Here is a 15,798-nt window from a genome sequence, read left to right as displayed (position 1 = left end):
AGAACAGAGGCCCATTCTACCCAGCATACACATTTGCACAGAGCAGGGTCCTCAGGCCTCCGCAATGTTGGCCCCTGCCTCCGGGCCCCACCTGCCTCCTTACCTGCTGCTGGCTCTGCTGTTGGGACTCACAGGTAAGCACTGCCTTGGGGTACAATCCCCTCTTCCTGATCCCACAACACCTCCCATGTCCCTGGACATCAAGGGCTTGCAGGTAACCAGAGGTGTGCTACCCAGGGCTGCCACAGAAGACCAAGGACTGGATGTCATCTGAGATCAGGAAGTTGGGGATCTGAGCATTTCCTCTATGCATCCATCACCTACAGCTTGTTACCAGAGGCATCCAGACAGTGGAGGCTTCCATCTGTCACAAGGACCAGTTTGTAGGTATTAAATGATCTAATTCTCCCAACACCCCTGCCTGATAGCTAGGACTGTACTGCTGATCAGCAGATGGGGAAATTCAGGCAGAGAGAGTTAATGGCCCAATGTCAGCTACCTAAGTCAGTGCATCTGCCGGGATTCACGTCCAGGCCACCCAGCTCCACGGTTCATTCTTTCCACCGTGTTATGCTGCTCGGCTTCTCGGTGGAGGCTAACTAAACAAACATCAGAAAATACACAGAGGGAAACAGAAGAAGAGGCATCACTTAGCACACTCCGAGGTCTCCAGAGTTCCAGTTCTGCTGTGTGTCCTCCCAAACTTTGGTTAACGATGTGTTGGGTGATTCCTATGCGCCAAATCTTTTACTCGGCTTTTAACATGTATGACAATTTCATGGAATCCTCAAAGTGATCTGTATGCTAGCATGCTGGGCCACACTTCATGTATACTTGGGAATGCACTTGTGTATGTGTGTGTGTACATGTTTGGGCATGAGGAAGGGTGCACACGTGGGTATGGGATATCTGAAAACGCTTTCTTATCGATTTCCTCACGCCACGTCCACTCTACGTGAAATGCACAGTGAACAGATGTTTGGTTCCCTGTCTCTCAGCTCCTCACCCACTTTTTCTACTTCTCTAAAGTACTGCTCACTATCCACCAAGCTCTTAAGACAAGCAAACTTCTCTCTGGGTAGAAGGAGTAGAACTTTGTGCGTTACTACCTTGGAGGTCCTCCATGCTGGACCGGAGTGGGGAGGAAAAAAGGGGGTACAAGATACCGAGGATCCTGCCTGTATGATCTGCACCTGTAATCATATCCTGATCCCAACCATCTAGTGTTAGCTGATGCCTCCAGGCCTCAGGAAATCTCATGTGTAATCACTTTCCAATTTCCTGAGCACTCACCATGTGCTACACCCACTTGGAAATGTATGTGTCTGTTATGTCCTGTGACCTTTGTACCCAAGGTAGACATTTCTGTCCCCCTACATTACAGATAAGCAAAGAAGGCACAGAAAAGTCCAAGGTCACTCAGTGGTGAAGGCAGGGCTATGATTTGAACTCAGGCAGGCTGATTCTAGATCTCACGGGTCTAACCATTGCTCTTCTCGAACCCTATGGCCCCACATCCATCCCATGAGATTTCTGCAGATCTGCCAGTGGGTGGAGGGAAGGGTAGGGTGGGGGGGAAGAGCATTTGTGGTTTGTTTCTTTTGGGCTCTTCCGTTTTCTGAGTATATGCAAGTAGTTTTTTCCCCCACAGTCATCTTCATGGGAAATTCAGCTTCTCATTATATTTTCCTGAGAAATTCTCCACTGAAAATAGAGGGCAGGGTCTCAGACAGGGATCACACTGGGCAATTCACACATTACACCAATATTTACTGGGTAACTACTAGGTGCCAAGAACTGTTATGTGAGCTTTGGGCATACTGGTTATTAAAAGAGAAAAAGTAGATGCCCTCGTGGAAATTATATCGTAGTGGAGAAAAGAAAAAGAAACAACAGACTTACCAAATAAGGAAATAACATAGTATGTTAGAAAGTGATGAGTGTTATGTTTTCACTCTTAGGTGGATTCTAAGAAACTTAACAGAAACCCATGGGGGAGGGGAAGGAGAGAAAAAAAAAAAGAGGTTAGAGTGGGAGAGAGCCAAAGCATAAGAGACTCTAAAAAACTGAGAACAAACTGAGGGTTGATGGGGGTGGGAGGGTGGGGAGGGTGGGTGATGGGTATAGAGGAGAGCACCTTTTGGGATGAGCACTGGGTGTTGTATGGAAACCAATTTGACAATAAATTTCATATATTGAAAAAAAAATTTAGAAAGTGATGAGTGTTAAGGAAAAACATGACAGTACAGCTGGAGAAGACAATGAGAGACTCTTCAGGGTGGGATGTATTTAAAGAGGTAGCCTGGGTGGGCATCACTGAACAGGGAGATTAGAACAAAGACTACAAGAAGTTGGGGTGTGAGCCATGTGATCTTCTGGGGAAAGAGCCTTCCCGAACAGCACGGGAACAGCAGGAGAGTAGAATCCTCCTGTTCTGTTTAAGGGTTTGGGCTTTCACTCTTGAGTAAAATGGTTGTCACTGCAAGGTTCTGAAGACAGAAATGACATGATCCACCATGAGTTTTAACTTATGCTAGCATTTGGTTGAGATTAGACACCATAGAGCACAGACAGAAGCGACTAGAGCATTCAAGAGTTCATCGTGTTCGTGCAAACAAGGAAAAGCATTTTGCACCCAGACAGCAGCCAGGAGAGGAAGGGGAAAGCGGTCAGATTGTGGGTGCATACAGAAGGGAAGACAACAGGATCTCCTGATACATAGGATTTGGAGTGGAAAGAGAGGTTCCCAAGGGCTTGGACCTGAGCATCTCGGAGAATAAAGGTGCCTCATCTGAGATGTACAAGGATGTGGGGGAAACTGAGGAGTTCAGTTGGGGACAGTGTGAACAGTGAGAGGTTTGCTTCTATCTATGCAAATTGTTGAGTGGCTCTTTGCACATACAAATCCAGAGTTCAGAGACGAGACCTGGGCCAGAGATGGAAATCTATGAGGAATATAGATTTCACAGATGGCAGAGTTTACACCTTTCCCTGGTTCCTGTTGTTTGTTTGTTTTTTTTTGAAGGTTTTTTAAAAAGTATTTATTTATTTTTGAGAGAGAGAAAGAGAGAGAGACAGAGTGTAAGCAGGAGAGGGGCAGGGAGAGAGAGAGATGGAGACACAGGATCCAAACAGTCTCTAGGCTCTGAGCTGTCAGCCCAGAGCCCAACGCACGGCTCAGACTCACAAACACAAACCATGAGATCATGACCTGAGCTAAAGTCCGACGCTTAACCGACTGAGCCACCCAGGCGCCCCACCCTAGTTCCTCTTGATGCTCTGATCCCTCTTACCTCCTCCCTCTCCTGGTCCCTCCATGTCTTCCTCCAAAAATGCATTCCTGTTTCTTCCCATTTTTGTCTTAGCAGCTCAGTTTCCTCACCCCAATCTCCTCATCCAAACTCATAAACCAAACCACTTGATGTTCTTGGCACACCCAAGACCTGGCTGTGGTAACACGTGCCCTCCTGAGGAGACATGCTCGGTCACAAATCGTGCTAAGTGCATGGGTTTTACCAGCTCACACTCTGCAAGAGTGAACCACAAATTTTCTCCCCGAGGAGTAGCTGAGCAATAGAAAAGAACACAGGTGTGTGTGTGGTGCCAGAACAGCCCGTTTCTCTGATTTATATCCCTGCCTAGTTTTTAGGACACTTCCAGTAATAAGGAGTAATTTTGTATTTCTCTGTGTCTTCAGAGACTGGCTAGTCACTGAGGCAGTGAAATCCACCTGCAAAGTCTGGCACACGCAGTTCAACGATTGCTCCAAAGGCGGCTCGCGTCCTTTCAATGCATAACTCAATGTTCAGCCATAGGCAACGTCCCACAACTCTTTGCAGAACATGAACAATTTTGTAGCCTATTATTTCCCCTGCTTAGACATTCCCATGGTTCTATCTCCCCCTTCGGGGGCAGATTTCTCAAATGCATGAGCCCCTGGAACGATACATTTTCTTTCTCCTTGAGCCATTTAGTCCAATTGAAAGGCTCTACATGAGGGGGATCACCTTGTTTGAGTAGATATTTCTTATGTGCTAAAATATACATAACACGAAATCTACTATTTCAGCCATTTTTCAGGATACAATTCAGTGGCATTAAGTACGTTCACATAGTTGTGAAGCTGGTACCACCGCACATTTCAGGATTTTTTTCAACATCCTAAGCAGACGCTGTACCCGTTAAGCAAGAATTCTCCATTCCTTCCACCCCACAGCAACTACTTTTTAGTATCTATGAATCTGTCTTTTCTAGGTACTTCATATACATGGAACCATATATCTGTCCTTTTGTATCTGGCATGTCACCCTAGAATGATACTTTTGAGGTTCATCCAGATTATAGTACATATCAGATTATCACTGCTCTTGGTTGTTGTTGCTGCTGTTATTGTTGTTTGTTTATTTTTGAGAAAGACAGTGTGAGCTGGGGAGGGACACAGAAAGAGAGGCGCAGAGGATCCGAGGCAGGTTCTTTGCTGACAACAGTGAGACCCATGCAGGGCTCGAACTCACAAACTGTGAGATCATGACTGAGCCGAAGTCAGACGCACAACCACCTGAGCCACCCAGGCACCCCAAGACTATCATTGCTTATTAATGCTTATTAAGGCCGAATAAAATTCCATATATATACATATATATGTGTGTGTGTGTATGTGTGTGTATATATATATACATATGTGTGTATATGTGTGTATATATATATATATATATATATACACATACATACATACATACAGCAACATTTTGTTTATCCATTCATCTATGGATAGAAATGAATTTTTTCTGCTACCTTTCGGTTATCATGAATAATGCTGCTATGAACAAGGATGTACAAGTATTTGAGTACTTACCTGTAATTTGGGGGATATTTACCTAAGAGTGGAATTGTTGGATCATACAAATTCTACATTTAAATTTTAATGATTAATGATAACACAACTGTTTCCACAACTTCCGCACCATTTTATATTTCTACCATCGACATACAAGAGTTTCAGTTTCTCCACAGCTTACTCAATCCTTATTTTCTGATTTTTAATTTTCTTGTATTTTGGTTTTGCTTTCTTTTGTTTTTGATAAAAGCCATTCTCAGGGATGAAAGCGTATCTCATTGTGGTTTTGATTTTCATTTTTCTAATGACTAGTGATGTTCAATATCTTGTGCTTACTCACCATTTGAGTATCTTCTTTGTAGACATGTCTATTCTAGTCTTTGGTCCATTTTTTAACAGCGCTATTTGACATTTTTTTTGTTGAATTGTAGGAATTCTTTATATATGCCGGTTATTAATTCTTTCTGAGACATATGCTTTGCAAATATTTTCTCCCATTCTGTGAGTTCTTTCACTTTTTTTTGTAAGTTTGTTTATTTTGAGAGAGACAGAGAGAGTGCAAGTGGAGGAGGGGCAGAGAGAGAGAGAGAGAGAGAGAGAGAGAGAATCCCAAGCAGGCTCCGCACTGTTAGCACAGAGCCCAACCTGGGGCTTGAACTCATGAACTGTGAGATCATGACCTGAGCTGAAATCAAGAGTTGGATGTCTAACCGACTGAGCGACCAAGGCGTCCCTCTTTCACTTTTAATATTGTCTCCTGCTATGCAAAAGTTTTTAATTTTGATGAAGTCCAATTTACATATATTTTAATTTTATTATGTGTTCCTTTGGTTTCTTATCCAAGAAATCATTGTCAAATCCAATATCATGAGTTTTGCCTACGGTTTTTTCTCTGAATTTTATACATTTAGCTCTTACATTTAGGTGCCTTCATCCAATGAGCTCATTTTTCTATATAGAGTAAAATGAGAGTTCAAATTCTTTTTTTGCATGTAGATATCCCATTTTCCCAGCATCTCATGTTGAAAAGAGTACTCTTTCCCTCACTGAATGGTCTTGGCACTCTTGTTGAAAATCTTTTAACCATATATGTGAGGGTTTATTTCTAGGCTTTCTATTCAATTTCATTGCTCTATCCCTCTATTCTTTTCAGTACTATAGTACTCTAATTATTATACTATGTAGTAGGTTTTTAAATCAAGAAGTATGAGTTTCCCAACTATTTTCTTTTCCAGGATTGTTTGGTGATCTAGGTCCCTGGAAACTGCATATGAATTCTAGAATGGGCTTTTCCATTTCTGCAAAAAAAAAAAAAAAAAAAAAAAAAAAAAAATGCCATGGGGGTTTTGATAACAATTGTATTGAATCTGTAGATCGCTTTAGGTAGTATTGACATCTTAACAATATGAAGTCTTCCAATGCACGAACAGAGGAAGTTTTTCCATTTATTTATGTCTGTTGGGATGAGCGCTGGGTGCTGTATGGAAACCAATTTGACAATAAATTATATTTAACAAAATAAATTCAAGTTAGTTAACATATAGTGTAGTATTGGTTTCAGGAATAGAATTTAATAATTCATTGCTTACATATAACACCCAGTGCTCATCACGACAATTCTGCTTCTTAATGCCCATCACTCAATTAGCCCATCCCCCCACCCACTTCCCCTCCAGAAACCCACAGTGTTCTCTATAGCTAAAAAGTCTCTTATGGTTTGTTCCTTTTCTATTTCTATCCTATTTTACTTTTCCTTCCCCTCCCCTCTGTTCATCTGTTTTGTTTCTTAAACTCCACCTATCACTGAAATCATTCAGTATCTTTTTTCCAACTGACCTATTTTCCTTCGCATAACACACTCTGGTTCCATTCACGTCATTGCTATTGGCAATATTGCATTCCTTTGGATGGCTGAGAAAATGTACAAACGACTGACAGATACGTGAAGAAACATGCTCAAAACCACTCATCGCCAGGGAAATACAAAACAAAACTACAATTAGATACCGCTCACACTTGTCAGAATGGCCAAAAGTAACGCCTTAGGAAACAATGGATGTTGGCCAGGATGCGGACAGAGGGAAACCTTCTCAAACTGTTGGTGGAAATGTAACCTGGTGCAACCACTCTAGAAAGCAGTATGGAGGTTCCTCAGAAAGCTAGAGACAGAGCTACCCCATTAGCCAGCAATTGCACTACTGGATATTTCTCCAAAGTATACAAAAACACAGATTGGAGGACACATGCACCCCAGTGTTTATAGCAGCACTATCAACAATAGTATGGAAAGAGCCCAAATGTCCATTATTGATGAATGGATAAAGAAAATGTGATATATGTATCACTGAATCTCTCTGTGTTTTGCTTTCCTCGTCTACAACAGGGTCCCGTGTCACAGGCTCGTCGCGAGGGCTACATGCCGTGTACACGCAGCGGGCTGGGCTCACGGTGTGCACTCAGTGAAAGCTGTTGTGGATAAACACTTGAGCGGACAGACAGGATCGCACAAGGATGGTAAGTAGCTGTCTTGTTCTCCCTCCAGGTGTGTCAGATGAGACGGAACTGCAGGTGATCCAGCCCGAGAAGTCGGTGTCTGTCACAGCTGGAGAGACAGCCACTCTGCACTGCACCCTGACCTCCCTGGTCCCCGTTGGGAAAATCAGGTGGTTCAGGGGGACAGGGCCAGACCGGGAGTTAATCTTCAGTTTCGGAGGAGGCCACTTTCCCCGCGTAACAAATGTTTCAGACGCCACAAGAAGAAACAACATGGACTTTTCCATCCGCATCAGTCACATCACCCCAGCAGACGCTGGAACCTACTACTGTGTGAAGTTCCAGAAAGGGGCCCGTGAGGTAGAGTTTAAGTCTGGACCAGGCACCCAGGTCACCGTGAGCGGTGAGTATCGCTCCGCCCCCTGGTTGTGACAACAAGTCAATAAGAATGTCCTCCATCGCTTGAGCAACAGATAAGGATCAGTTGTTGTTATGGGTGCCCCTGAATCAGCCCCTTCCATGGATCAGGGATGTTGAGGCCTAGAGAGGTTGTGCTATTTGCTCAAGGCCCCATGGCTGGTAATTGGTGGAAAATCTGGAACCTCAGCCTGCAGGCTCCCAGCTCTTCCCTTTTCCAATCCTGACCAGCCCTCTGGTTCCAGTGATGAGGGACCGAAAGTCTGAGTGACTTTCCCAGTTACAAGACCTCACCTCACCCCTGCCTCTGGAGAGACCTCTGCTTCATGTGGCCAGCACTCCCTTTACTCAGCACTTACTCAGCACCTGCTGGGTGCATTCCCTGCTCTGGGTGCTGTGGAAGTCGCAGGGAACAAAACAGGCAACAGCTTTTGTCTCATGAAGCTTACGTTCCCCTCCCTTCCGGTGAGGACAAGCGCACCCGGGGAAGGGATGTGGGACAATGTCTTTCTTTCACCTTCAGAAAAGTCACAGTGAGAAGCAGCCCAGGCTCCCTGTTTCTACAGACAGTCCAGTTTGGAGGAGAGGCCAGAGGTTGGGTATTGGCTGTGGGTCTATCCAGAAAACCCTCGTGCGATTCAGACACTAACTCACATAACAGCAACTGAGTCTTTGCACATCCCTTGGCCATAGGCAGGGAAGGTGGCTTTTCTGATGGTGCAGGTATTACGGAAGGTCCCAGGGGTGCATCCTTTGTCTCGGCACCACAGCTTAGTACCTGGCTCCACCACCAGGAAGACCTGTGCCTCTAGCAAATTGCTTCTTCCTCTTCCCCAAGCTTCCCATTTAGGTGAGAACCGATGAAGGAGGACCCTGGGGGGCACCAGGCCAGATACTGTATCTTCATCATGAAAGCTACTCCGTATCACCAGAGCTACAGGGAGGGGCCTCGTCTTCCCTGTTCATAGATGGGGACACCGAGGCTCAGGGGATCTGACCCGAGCAGGAAAACAAGGAGCCAAGGTTAAACGCCAAGGAGCCTGAGGCACAGCCCTGCTCTCTCTGCACACTCACTGTCCTGGTCACAGTGGAAGAAAGCTCCAACCGTCTTCTTGAAACTCTGTCACGGTTCTCTTAAAATGTCCCTGCCTCCCTGTTTCAGGTTCCTATGGCTGCAGTAGTAATTAGCACACTCTCAGTGGCTTAAAATGACACACATTCCTTTCTTCCATTTCCAGAGGCAGAAAGTCTGAAATGAGTTGTCAGGAAGCGTTCCTTCTGGCTGCCCTGGGGTAGAGTCGGTGTCCTTGCTGTTCCAGCGCCTAGGGTCCCGTTCCTGACCTATTTCTGCTGCGGTCAATATGCCTCCTGCTCCCACTCTCCTGTCTCCCTCCTTCACTTATAAAGGTCTCTGTGATTAAGTTGGCTCCACTCTGATAATCCAAGATAACGACCCACTCAAAACCCTACCTAATGACCACACAAGTCTCTCTTGCCATGGAAGGTACCCTATTCACAGACTCTGAGGGATCTTGGCCAAGTCAGGCATACTTTGAAACAGTTTCTTATAATCTGTGTCCTGATGTGCGGGACATATTTCAATATTTTCTAACTTAAGTTGGATTTAATATTGGCAGTGGGATTTCTAAATAACTTGCAGGCTCCTTGGCCCCTTCACCTGCCCTTTCCTTTGGCTGGTGAGGGTGGGAGGGCAGCAGTGTAAGTGACTGAGCTTTTGGATTTGGTGAATTTTCTCTTTTGTCTCCCAGAGATTTTGAAGGTTGGACATTGTCTTCAAGGACTACTGAGAACCAGATTTCCATAGAATTTACTGTCCTTTTATTCTTTTTCCTTTGGGTTTAGAAGTTCTATTCGGAGATGAGTAACTAAGGTGTTGCCTTGTCCTCAGCAGACACAAGTGCCCTGAGGGCTTTGAATGCCCTGTCTCCAAAGTCCCTATCCCACATCTCAGTATCTGTCTCCCATCGTTCCCCATCATGGCCCTGTTCTGGCAAAGATGGTGCACTGAAGCTGAGAATCCAGGCTTCTCTGTAGCGCCGATGCTCTTATGGTGATGGTGGACCCAATTATGTCCTTAGCTTTTTTCTTCCCTCCGGCTCTAGGAGATGTGAGTCTGCAATGTTGCCCGGATGTCCTCTTTCACACTTGACCTTTCAGGTGTGATTCACTGGTCTTAGTTTGCATCGTCTTTCTCTGAAAGGCATCAGCCCAGCAACACCCATCCAATCCCATAGTTCCTGTAATTCCCAACTCATTTCCAGATTGCCAGGGTACTCCCATCCTCTCTGCTCACATCATCCCAGGTCACCACTGTGAGGTTTTAGCAGTGACAGTAGCAGGGACGGCTGGGCCCTACCCCTGCCCCGCCACCAGGCTGGGGACCTCTTGGCCGGTCAGCTGACTGAGACCCGGGTCTGTCTCTGCACCTTAGAGCTGGGTTTCCAGACCCCTCCCAGACAAACTCCGCAGGTCACCTGCCTTGGGAAGCAGCCTCTAAGATATACGAGAAGGGGGATAGCTCACTGTGGAGCGCTGCCCAATTCACATGCATGTGAGACAGGGAAGGAGGCAAGACTGGCAAAGGGAGATAGTGAACACAAGGCAGCACAGAAGAGTCATACTTGGACAGAGAACAGGCTAGCCGGATGCTATTTTTGACTTTTTAAAATGGAGCAGAGGGGCTAAACCTCTGTACCTGCTCTTCCTCCAGGCCTCTGCTGCAGGCTGCCCTCTAGAAGCAGGTGCAAACATGGGCAATGCACCTGTTTCAACTGAGTATAAGTGCAGAAGGCCACCTAGCTCGGACCCACCATCTGCCAACATGCCAGGGGTAAAAATGGGGTCTCTGCCTCTTCCTCAAAGATTATTCCGTATATTTCAAAAACTTACTGGGACTTCTTGATGTAAATCTAAGAGCAAAAAGCAATCATTATAAAACAGCAAAGAATCTGAAGCTATGCATCCAGAACAGTGATCTATGTGCAACAGAAAGATATTCCCTGATGTTGGCACCAGGGTCTGTGTGGGCTGGATGGTGTTTGAAGCCCCATTTCTTACCTCTCTAGGGTGTTGTCCAGGCAGCAGGTCTTGTGAGATCAGGTCACCCTGAGGGCTCCTTCAACACGTGAGAACACGGGGTCATCAAGGCCCGTGTGTGGAAGAAAGCAGGACAGCCTTGCACCTCATTCACCATGACATTGTCCTCAATGTACTCGAGGCTGGGCTGATATTCATTGCTATGACCCTGAAAGGCTGGACATGTCCTGGTCCAAAGACAAGGTCACAGATTCACCCTACGGGACAGCAGTGAGTGATTTCCCACTCATCTTGTGACCCTCCATAAACTATGAGACTGTTCCCTCCTCAGAAGGAGAGTGTCAGACCTGCCCCATGGGGTGTGGGGAACAAGTCAGTAAAGCTCACTTGCATGTTGTTGAGTTCTCATTGTCCCCATGTCTTCCCTCAGGAAGGAGAGCTGGCAGCCCGGGAAAAGGTGAGTGAAAGGAAGTACTTCTTACCCTGAATTCTGCCTCGAGGCTCTCACAGGGGAAATTCATGAGCTTCTGACCATTGATGGGCCCAGGTTCCCTCGGTTGGGGTAAGTGGAGGCCCCTGGGAGTGGACTCCTGGATCCCTCTCTGATGCTGCCTCCTGTCCCTTCATTTTCAGACCTAGAACTCTCTCCTTCACTCTTGGTGGCTCTCTCCCTGGGCCCCAAGCTGCTGCTACTCGTCTTTGTCTCTGCCATCTATGGCCACAGGAAGCGATGGATTGACTGTGAGTCATGGACAAGGAGGACAGAGCCAGGTCAGTCCTAGAAGGAGCCAGGTCAGTGGAAGGGGCAGCCCACAGGTCATACAGGGTCAGCGCCCACCTGGAGTAAAGAGCAGGTGACGCATCTCCGTCCACACCCTCTGGAGCCTCAGGGATTGTTCTGAGAGGTTCCCAACTCCCAAGAAGACTGTGGGGGTCCTGCAGGAAGTAGGTGGGGTCAAGGGCTGTCAAAGGATGTGCACAGAGTCCTAGGGCTTCTTGGAAGGAAGTGGGTAGAGGGGCTGGATGGTGGGAAACCCCGTGGAGACCATCTCTAGATTATTTGGGCGCAAGGTGTCCACATTTAGAGGAATGTGACAGGTGCCCACTGGCTGCTCTGAGGACGGCTCCCGCTCTGACCCTCCGTGGGACAGACTGGAGAGGATGGGGAAGGGTGATCAGGACCTAGGGAGGAAGGCTGAGGAGGCACAGTCCATGTCAGGGACCGCCTGTCCTCTCACTACAGGTGACCCAGGAGGAAAATAGCACCGAGGACATAGGAGACACGTGGAGAACATTTCTGGAATGATGCGCAGATAATGAAATGTGAACATGGGTCCACGGCTCCTTCCTTCCTCCCCTGCTACATGCCATCCTCGGTCTCTGCTGCCTCCTTCCTTCCCTGAGGGGCCCAGCCTAAGACAAGGAACAACTAGAAGCTTCCACAACCCTGCCCCAGATGCCTGCTTCCCCAGAGACCCACCTGCCCACAGTTCCTGCTGCTCCTCTCCCAGTCCTTGATGACCCCAGAGCTAGTCTTCATACCTGGTCGTGAGCAGGGTCCATGGGAACGTACTCTGGAAACTGACACACGGGTATCTTCCTAGAATGTGAGAAACAAGTCACGTGTACGTGTACCAGGCTATCTCTCATCCATTTCCTGGGGACCGTAGCCATTAAGTACACACTCAAGGCCGTGCTCTCGTGGGCCATTCCTGCCAACCCCCAGACTCGCCAGCCTCAGTGAGGTTCTCCAATGCCTCCTGAATGCAAATGAATCCCATCCTGGGTGGAAGAAGAGAAATGATTCTCCTTCTGCTTTGCCTACATGTCCCTCTACTCAAAGTAGAGAGGTTTCCTTCCTCTCTCTGTGACGGGGACACCAGCTCTCCATTCAGCTTCATCTTTCCTGATCCCCCGCTCGTGTATAGGTGCTGGCAGTCCTGAAACCTGGACCCTTCCCTGGTTTCCTTCTTTATACCCCGTGTTCAATTCTGCCTTCATAATGCTATGTCCAGTGGTGACATGGTAAATGTTCAACAATCCACTTCTCAGGAGGAAAAAGAAGCCTGATTTGTAGTGCTTGTCCACTTCTGCGGTGTCTACACTTCCAATGCGGCCAATTTCAAGCTGCCAACAGTGGAACAACTAGCTTGCAAAATTCTTGGAAAGCTCTCAGGAGCGAGGGCAAGCCTCCTCCCGCCCACCAGGGAGCTCCACCCAGCACCTGCACACTGCTCGCTCCCGGGCTGCCCCCTGGTCCCAGCCACCAGCATCCCTTCTTGGGCCATTGCCACGTGCCTAACAGACTCTCCGGGTTCCGCCACAGTGACCCTTTGGAAATGGAGGTCAAATTGTCTCCCTTCTGTGCTTCCTCCCCCTACAGATGTGCACGGCTTGGTCTCTCCCCCTTTCAAGCTCTGCTGACCAGTCACTTTATGAAAAGCACCTTCCTTAAACCACCCACATAAAATACCAATTCCTGTCTCTCACTGTGTGTTTTCACAGCTCAAACCCAAACTGAGTTGTTTCCCTAGAACTTAAGATCAGCTGACACGATAAATGGAGACAGTGCTCACTTTGCACAGTGACGCAGGACTTAGGCAATGACAGCGCCACTGAAAGCAAGCGAAGTGATCTCAATAATCAGAGGGGAAAAGTAACAATTTTTCTGTGACCTTTAAAAACTTCTTTCAACACATTAGAAGCCCTCCAACTATCAGTTAGGAATGTATAAGGACATGAAAAAAGAAAAGTAAAGCTGTTATTCATTTGGTATGGGGTCATTGTAAACATTAGAAATGTTGAAAAGGGAAGTGTTTTATCTTTTGTAAAGACTTATCAAGAGTAGTTTGCAGAGGGCTTGCCTTCTTCTAACCACAGTGTCACTCCTTTCTCAGTTGGGATCAGTTTCTAACATTCCATCCCTTGCACTTCCAATGCTGCGATATCTTTACAATATTAATGTGAATATATGCTGGTGTCACTCCCTCCGGGACATTCCCTGTCCCCGCCCCCACCCCCAGCCCCACCTCCTCAGGTACGTGGTAAGTTTATCTTCACTCTGCTCCTCTGGGTGCATATCTAGACTCAGGCAACGGTATTCCCAGCAGCATTCCCATGAAGGCCGCCATGGCTTCATGAACCCCTCTCACATTCAGTTTGAACTTGACCTCTAACCTCATCTTTTCTCCTTTCTCCTGTGCACTTTCAGCTTTGTGCCCATTCCCTTTTGCCATTTCTTCACTTTTGTACAATGTCACGCAGGTTTATCGTGGGAAACCAGGAGACTACATAACCACCTGCTTTGCTATTGTGGCAAACACACATCCCAACCCAATGATCACGGCACCCTGATCTCAGACTTCCAGCCTCCTTAACAGTGGGAAAGAAGTTCCTGTTGTTCAAGGCATCTAGTTTACAGTGTTTTCTTCTAGTAGCCCAAGTCAAGTAAAATCTAGAAAAATTATGGACTTTGCTTAATAATAATGTACCAATATTGGTTCATTAAGTTATAACAGATATACCAGATTACTGTAAGACATTAATAAGAGGGGAAACTGTGTGCAGCTGTATATTGAAACTCTGAAGGATTGTTCCAAGTTTTTTCTAAATGTAAAACTGTTTCACAAAATTGAGTCCAATAAAAAAAACTTTAACATCTTGTCCTCAGCTTTCTATCTTCCTTTTCCACCCCGCTGGGGGACACTGCAAGGAAATGAGTGGTGGGGGGGTTTTGTGTTTATATCCAGGTTTTATCTCCCTTCAGGTCTGAGGTTTCTTCTCCTCCTTCCTCTGTCCTCTGCCACAGCTCACTCCAGAGCCAGGCACTCAGAGATCCCAGAAGGAGCTACTTCTCAGTCCCCTATGACATTCATCCTAAACTTTTCCAAGTGGTAAAGCCCAGTTCATCCAGGTGTGCTCAGAGACCTCTAGGCCCCTGGATGAGTGGGATAGTTCTAAGGACCTCAATGTGGGGGGGGAAGGGGGTTAATCCATGTGCTGACGTCAAGGAACAGAGTTCGAAGGGGCTCTGCAGAGCAAGGTGGATGCTGTGATGCACCAGGTCACAGGACACGATGACCCAGGTGGCCCTGGGCTGTGACCCTCTCTGAGATGGCCTCAGCTGAGGACAGCCACCTTGCCCCAGGTCATGCCCAGTAACCTGCCACATCCAGGGGCTCCTCAACATGGGGATATAGAGGCCCAGCCCGCTCACCCCAGCTCAGGACAACTCTGAAATCACATCCTAGCACCAGATCACATAGGAGATTGGCTGAATCTTCATTGGGACCTCACGGCAGCTCAACTTCTTTTACACATTCCTACTCCCTTCTCCTCCCTTCCACATGTTTGGTCCTGAAAGTACTCCCTGAAAAGACCCGCCTGTTAATATTCATCTTAATAACTGTTTCCCGTGTGGTCGTTGGTACCAGTAAAGGTGGGAAGCCTTTTGACTCTAGGGGCCAAGCCAGTCATGAAAGGATGGACCACATATCATATACCATACACTACAAGCCATAGTCCATATACCATATACCTCGTGCCATATACAATATACCATATGCTATACACCATTACCATTTACAAAATACCAAGCACTCTGACTATACAAGAGCAATGAGAAACCACAAAACTCTTTATGCAGGAAAGGGGTATAATCAGATCTGTGTCGTAGAAGACCACCTTGGATGAAGGAGAAGGCAGAGCTGACACCGGGCAAAACAAGATGGGGGTGGCCATTTAGGAAGTAATAGTTTTCATTTGGGCAAGAGATGATCGTGATGAAGAAACAGATGGCACAGGTGTTTAGGAGGTAAAACCAGCAGGGCCTCGAGCAGGCAGACAAGAGTGAACAAGTGAGGGTGTAGAACATGGGTCCCTTCTTGGTTTGACCAAATGGGTAGAGGATGTGCCACATACTGAACATGGTGGAAGGGGAGAAAAGAATGTCTGAGAGCAGACTATGAACTCAGTTTGGAATGTTTGAGCCATAC

General features: G+C 46.8%; 1 protein-coding gene across 1 annotated transcript; it reads left to right on the top strand.

The window, feature by feature from the left end:
• Positions 1 to 13,858, top strand: LOC106986020 (signal-regulatory protein beta-1-like). Its single transcript, XM_027069738.2, has 5 exons — positions 1 to 134; positions 7,380 to 7,733; positions 11,235 to 11,261; positions 11,438 to 11,575; positions 12,048 to 13,858. The coding sequence occupies exons 1-5, from the start codon at positions 65 to 67 to the stop codon at positions 12,065 to 12,067; spliced, it is 609 nt and encodes a 202-aa protein (XP_026925539.2). The 5' UTR covers positions 1 to 64; the 3' UTR covers positions 12,068 to 13,858.
• The last annotated feature ends 1,940 nt before the right edge of the window (positions 13,859 to 15,798 follow it).

This window comes from Acinonyx jubatus, chromosome A3 (assembly GCF_027475565.1).
Source record: "Acinonyx jubatus isolate Ajub_Pintada_27869175 chromosome A3, VMU_Ajub_asm_v1.0, whole genome shotgun sequence".
NCBI lineage: Eukaryota > Metazoa > Chordata > Mammalia > Carnivora > Felidae > Acinonyx > Acinonyx jubatus.
The sequence above is the reverse complement of the archived record's forward strand: the minus strand, read 5'-3'. Positions and strand labels throughout refer to the sequence as shown.

What these genes read in the sequence shown, in the direction of transcription:
- LOC106986020 (XM_027069738.2), top strand. Translation starts at nt 65, where the DNA reads ATGTTGGCCCCTGCCTCCGGGCCCCACCTGCCTCCTTACCTGCTGCTG. An exon ending in TCTGCTGTTGGGACTCACAG is followed by an intron (nt 135 to 7,379) that starts GTAAGCACTGCC and finishes TTCTCCCTCCAG; the next exon opens with GTGTGTCAGATGAGACGGAA. An exon ending in AGCTGGCAGCCCGGGAAAAG is followed by an intron (nt 11,262 to 11,437) that starts GTGAGTGAAAGG and finishes CTTCATTTTCAG; the next exon opens with ACCTAGAACTCTCTCCTTCA.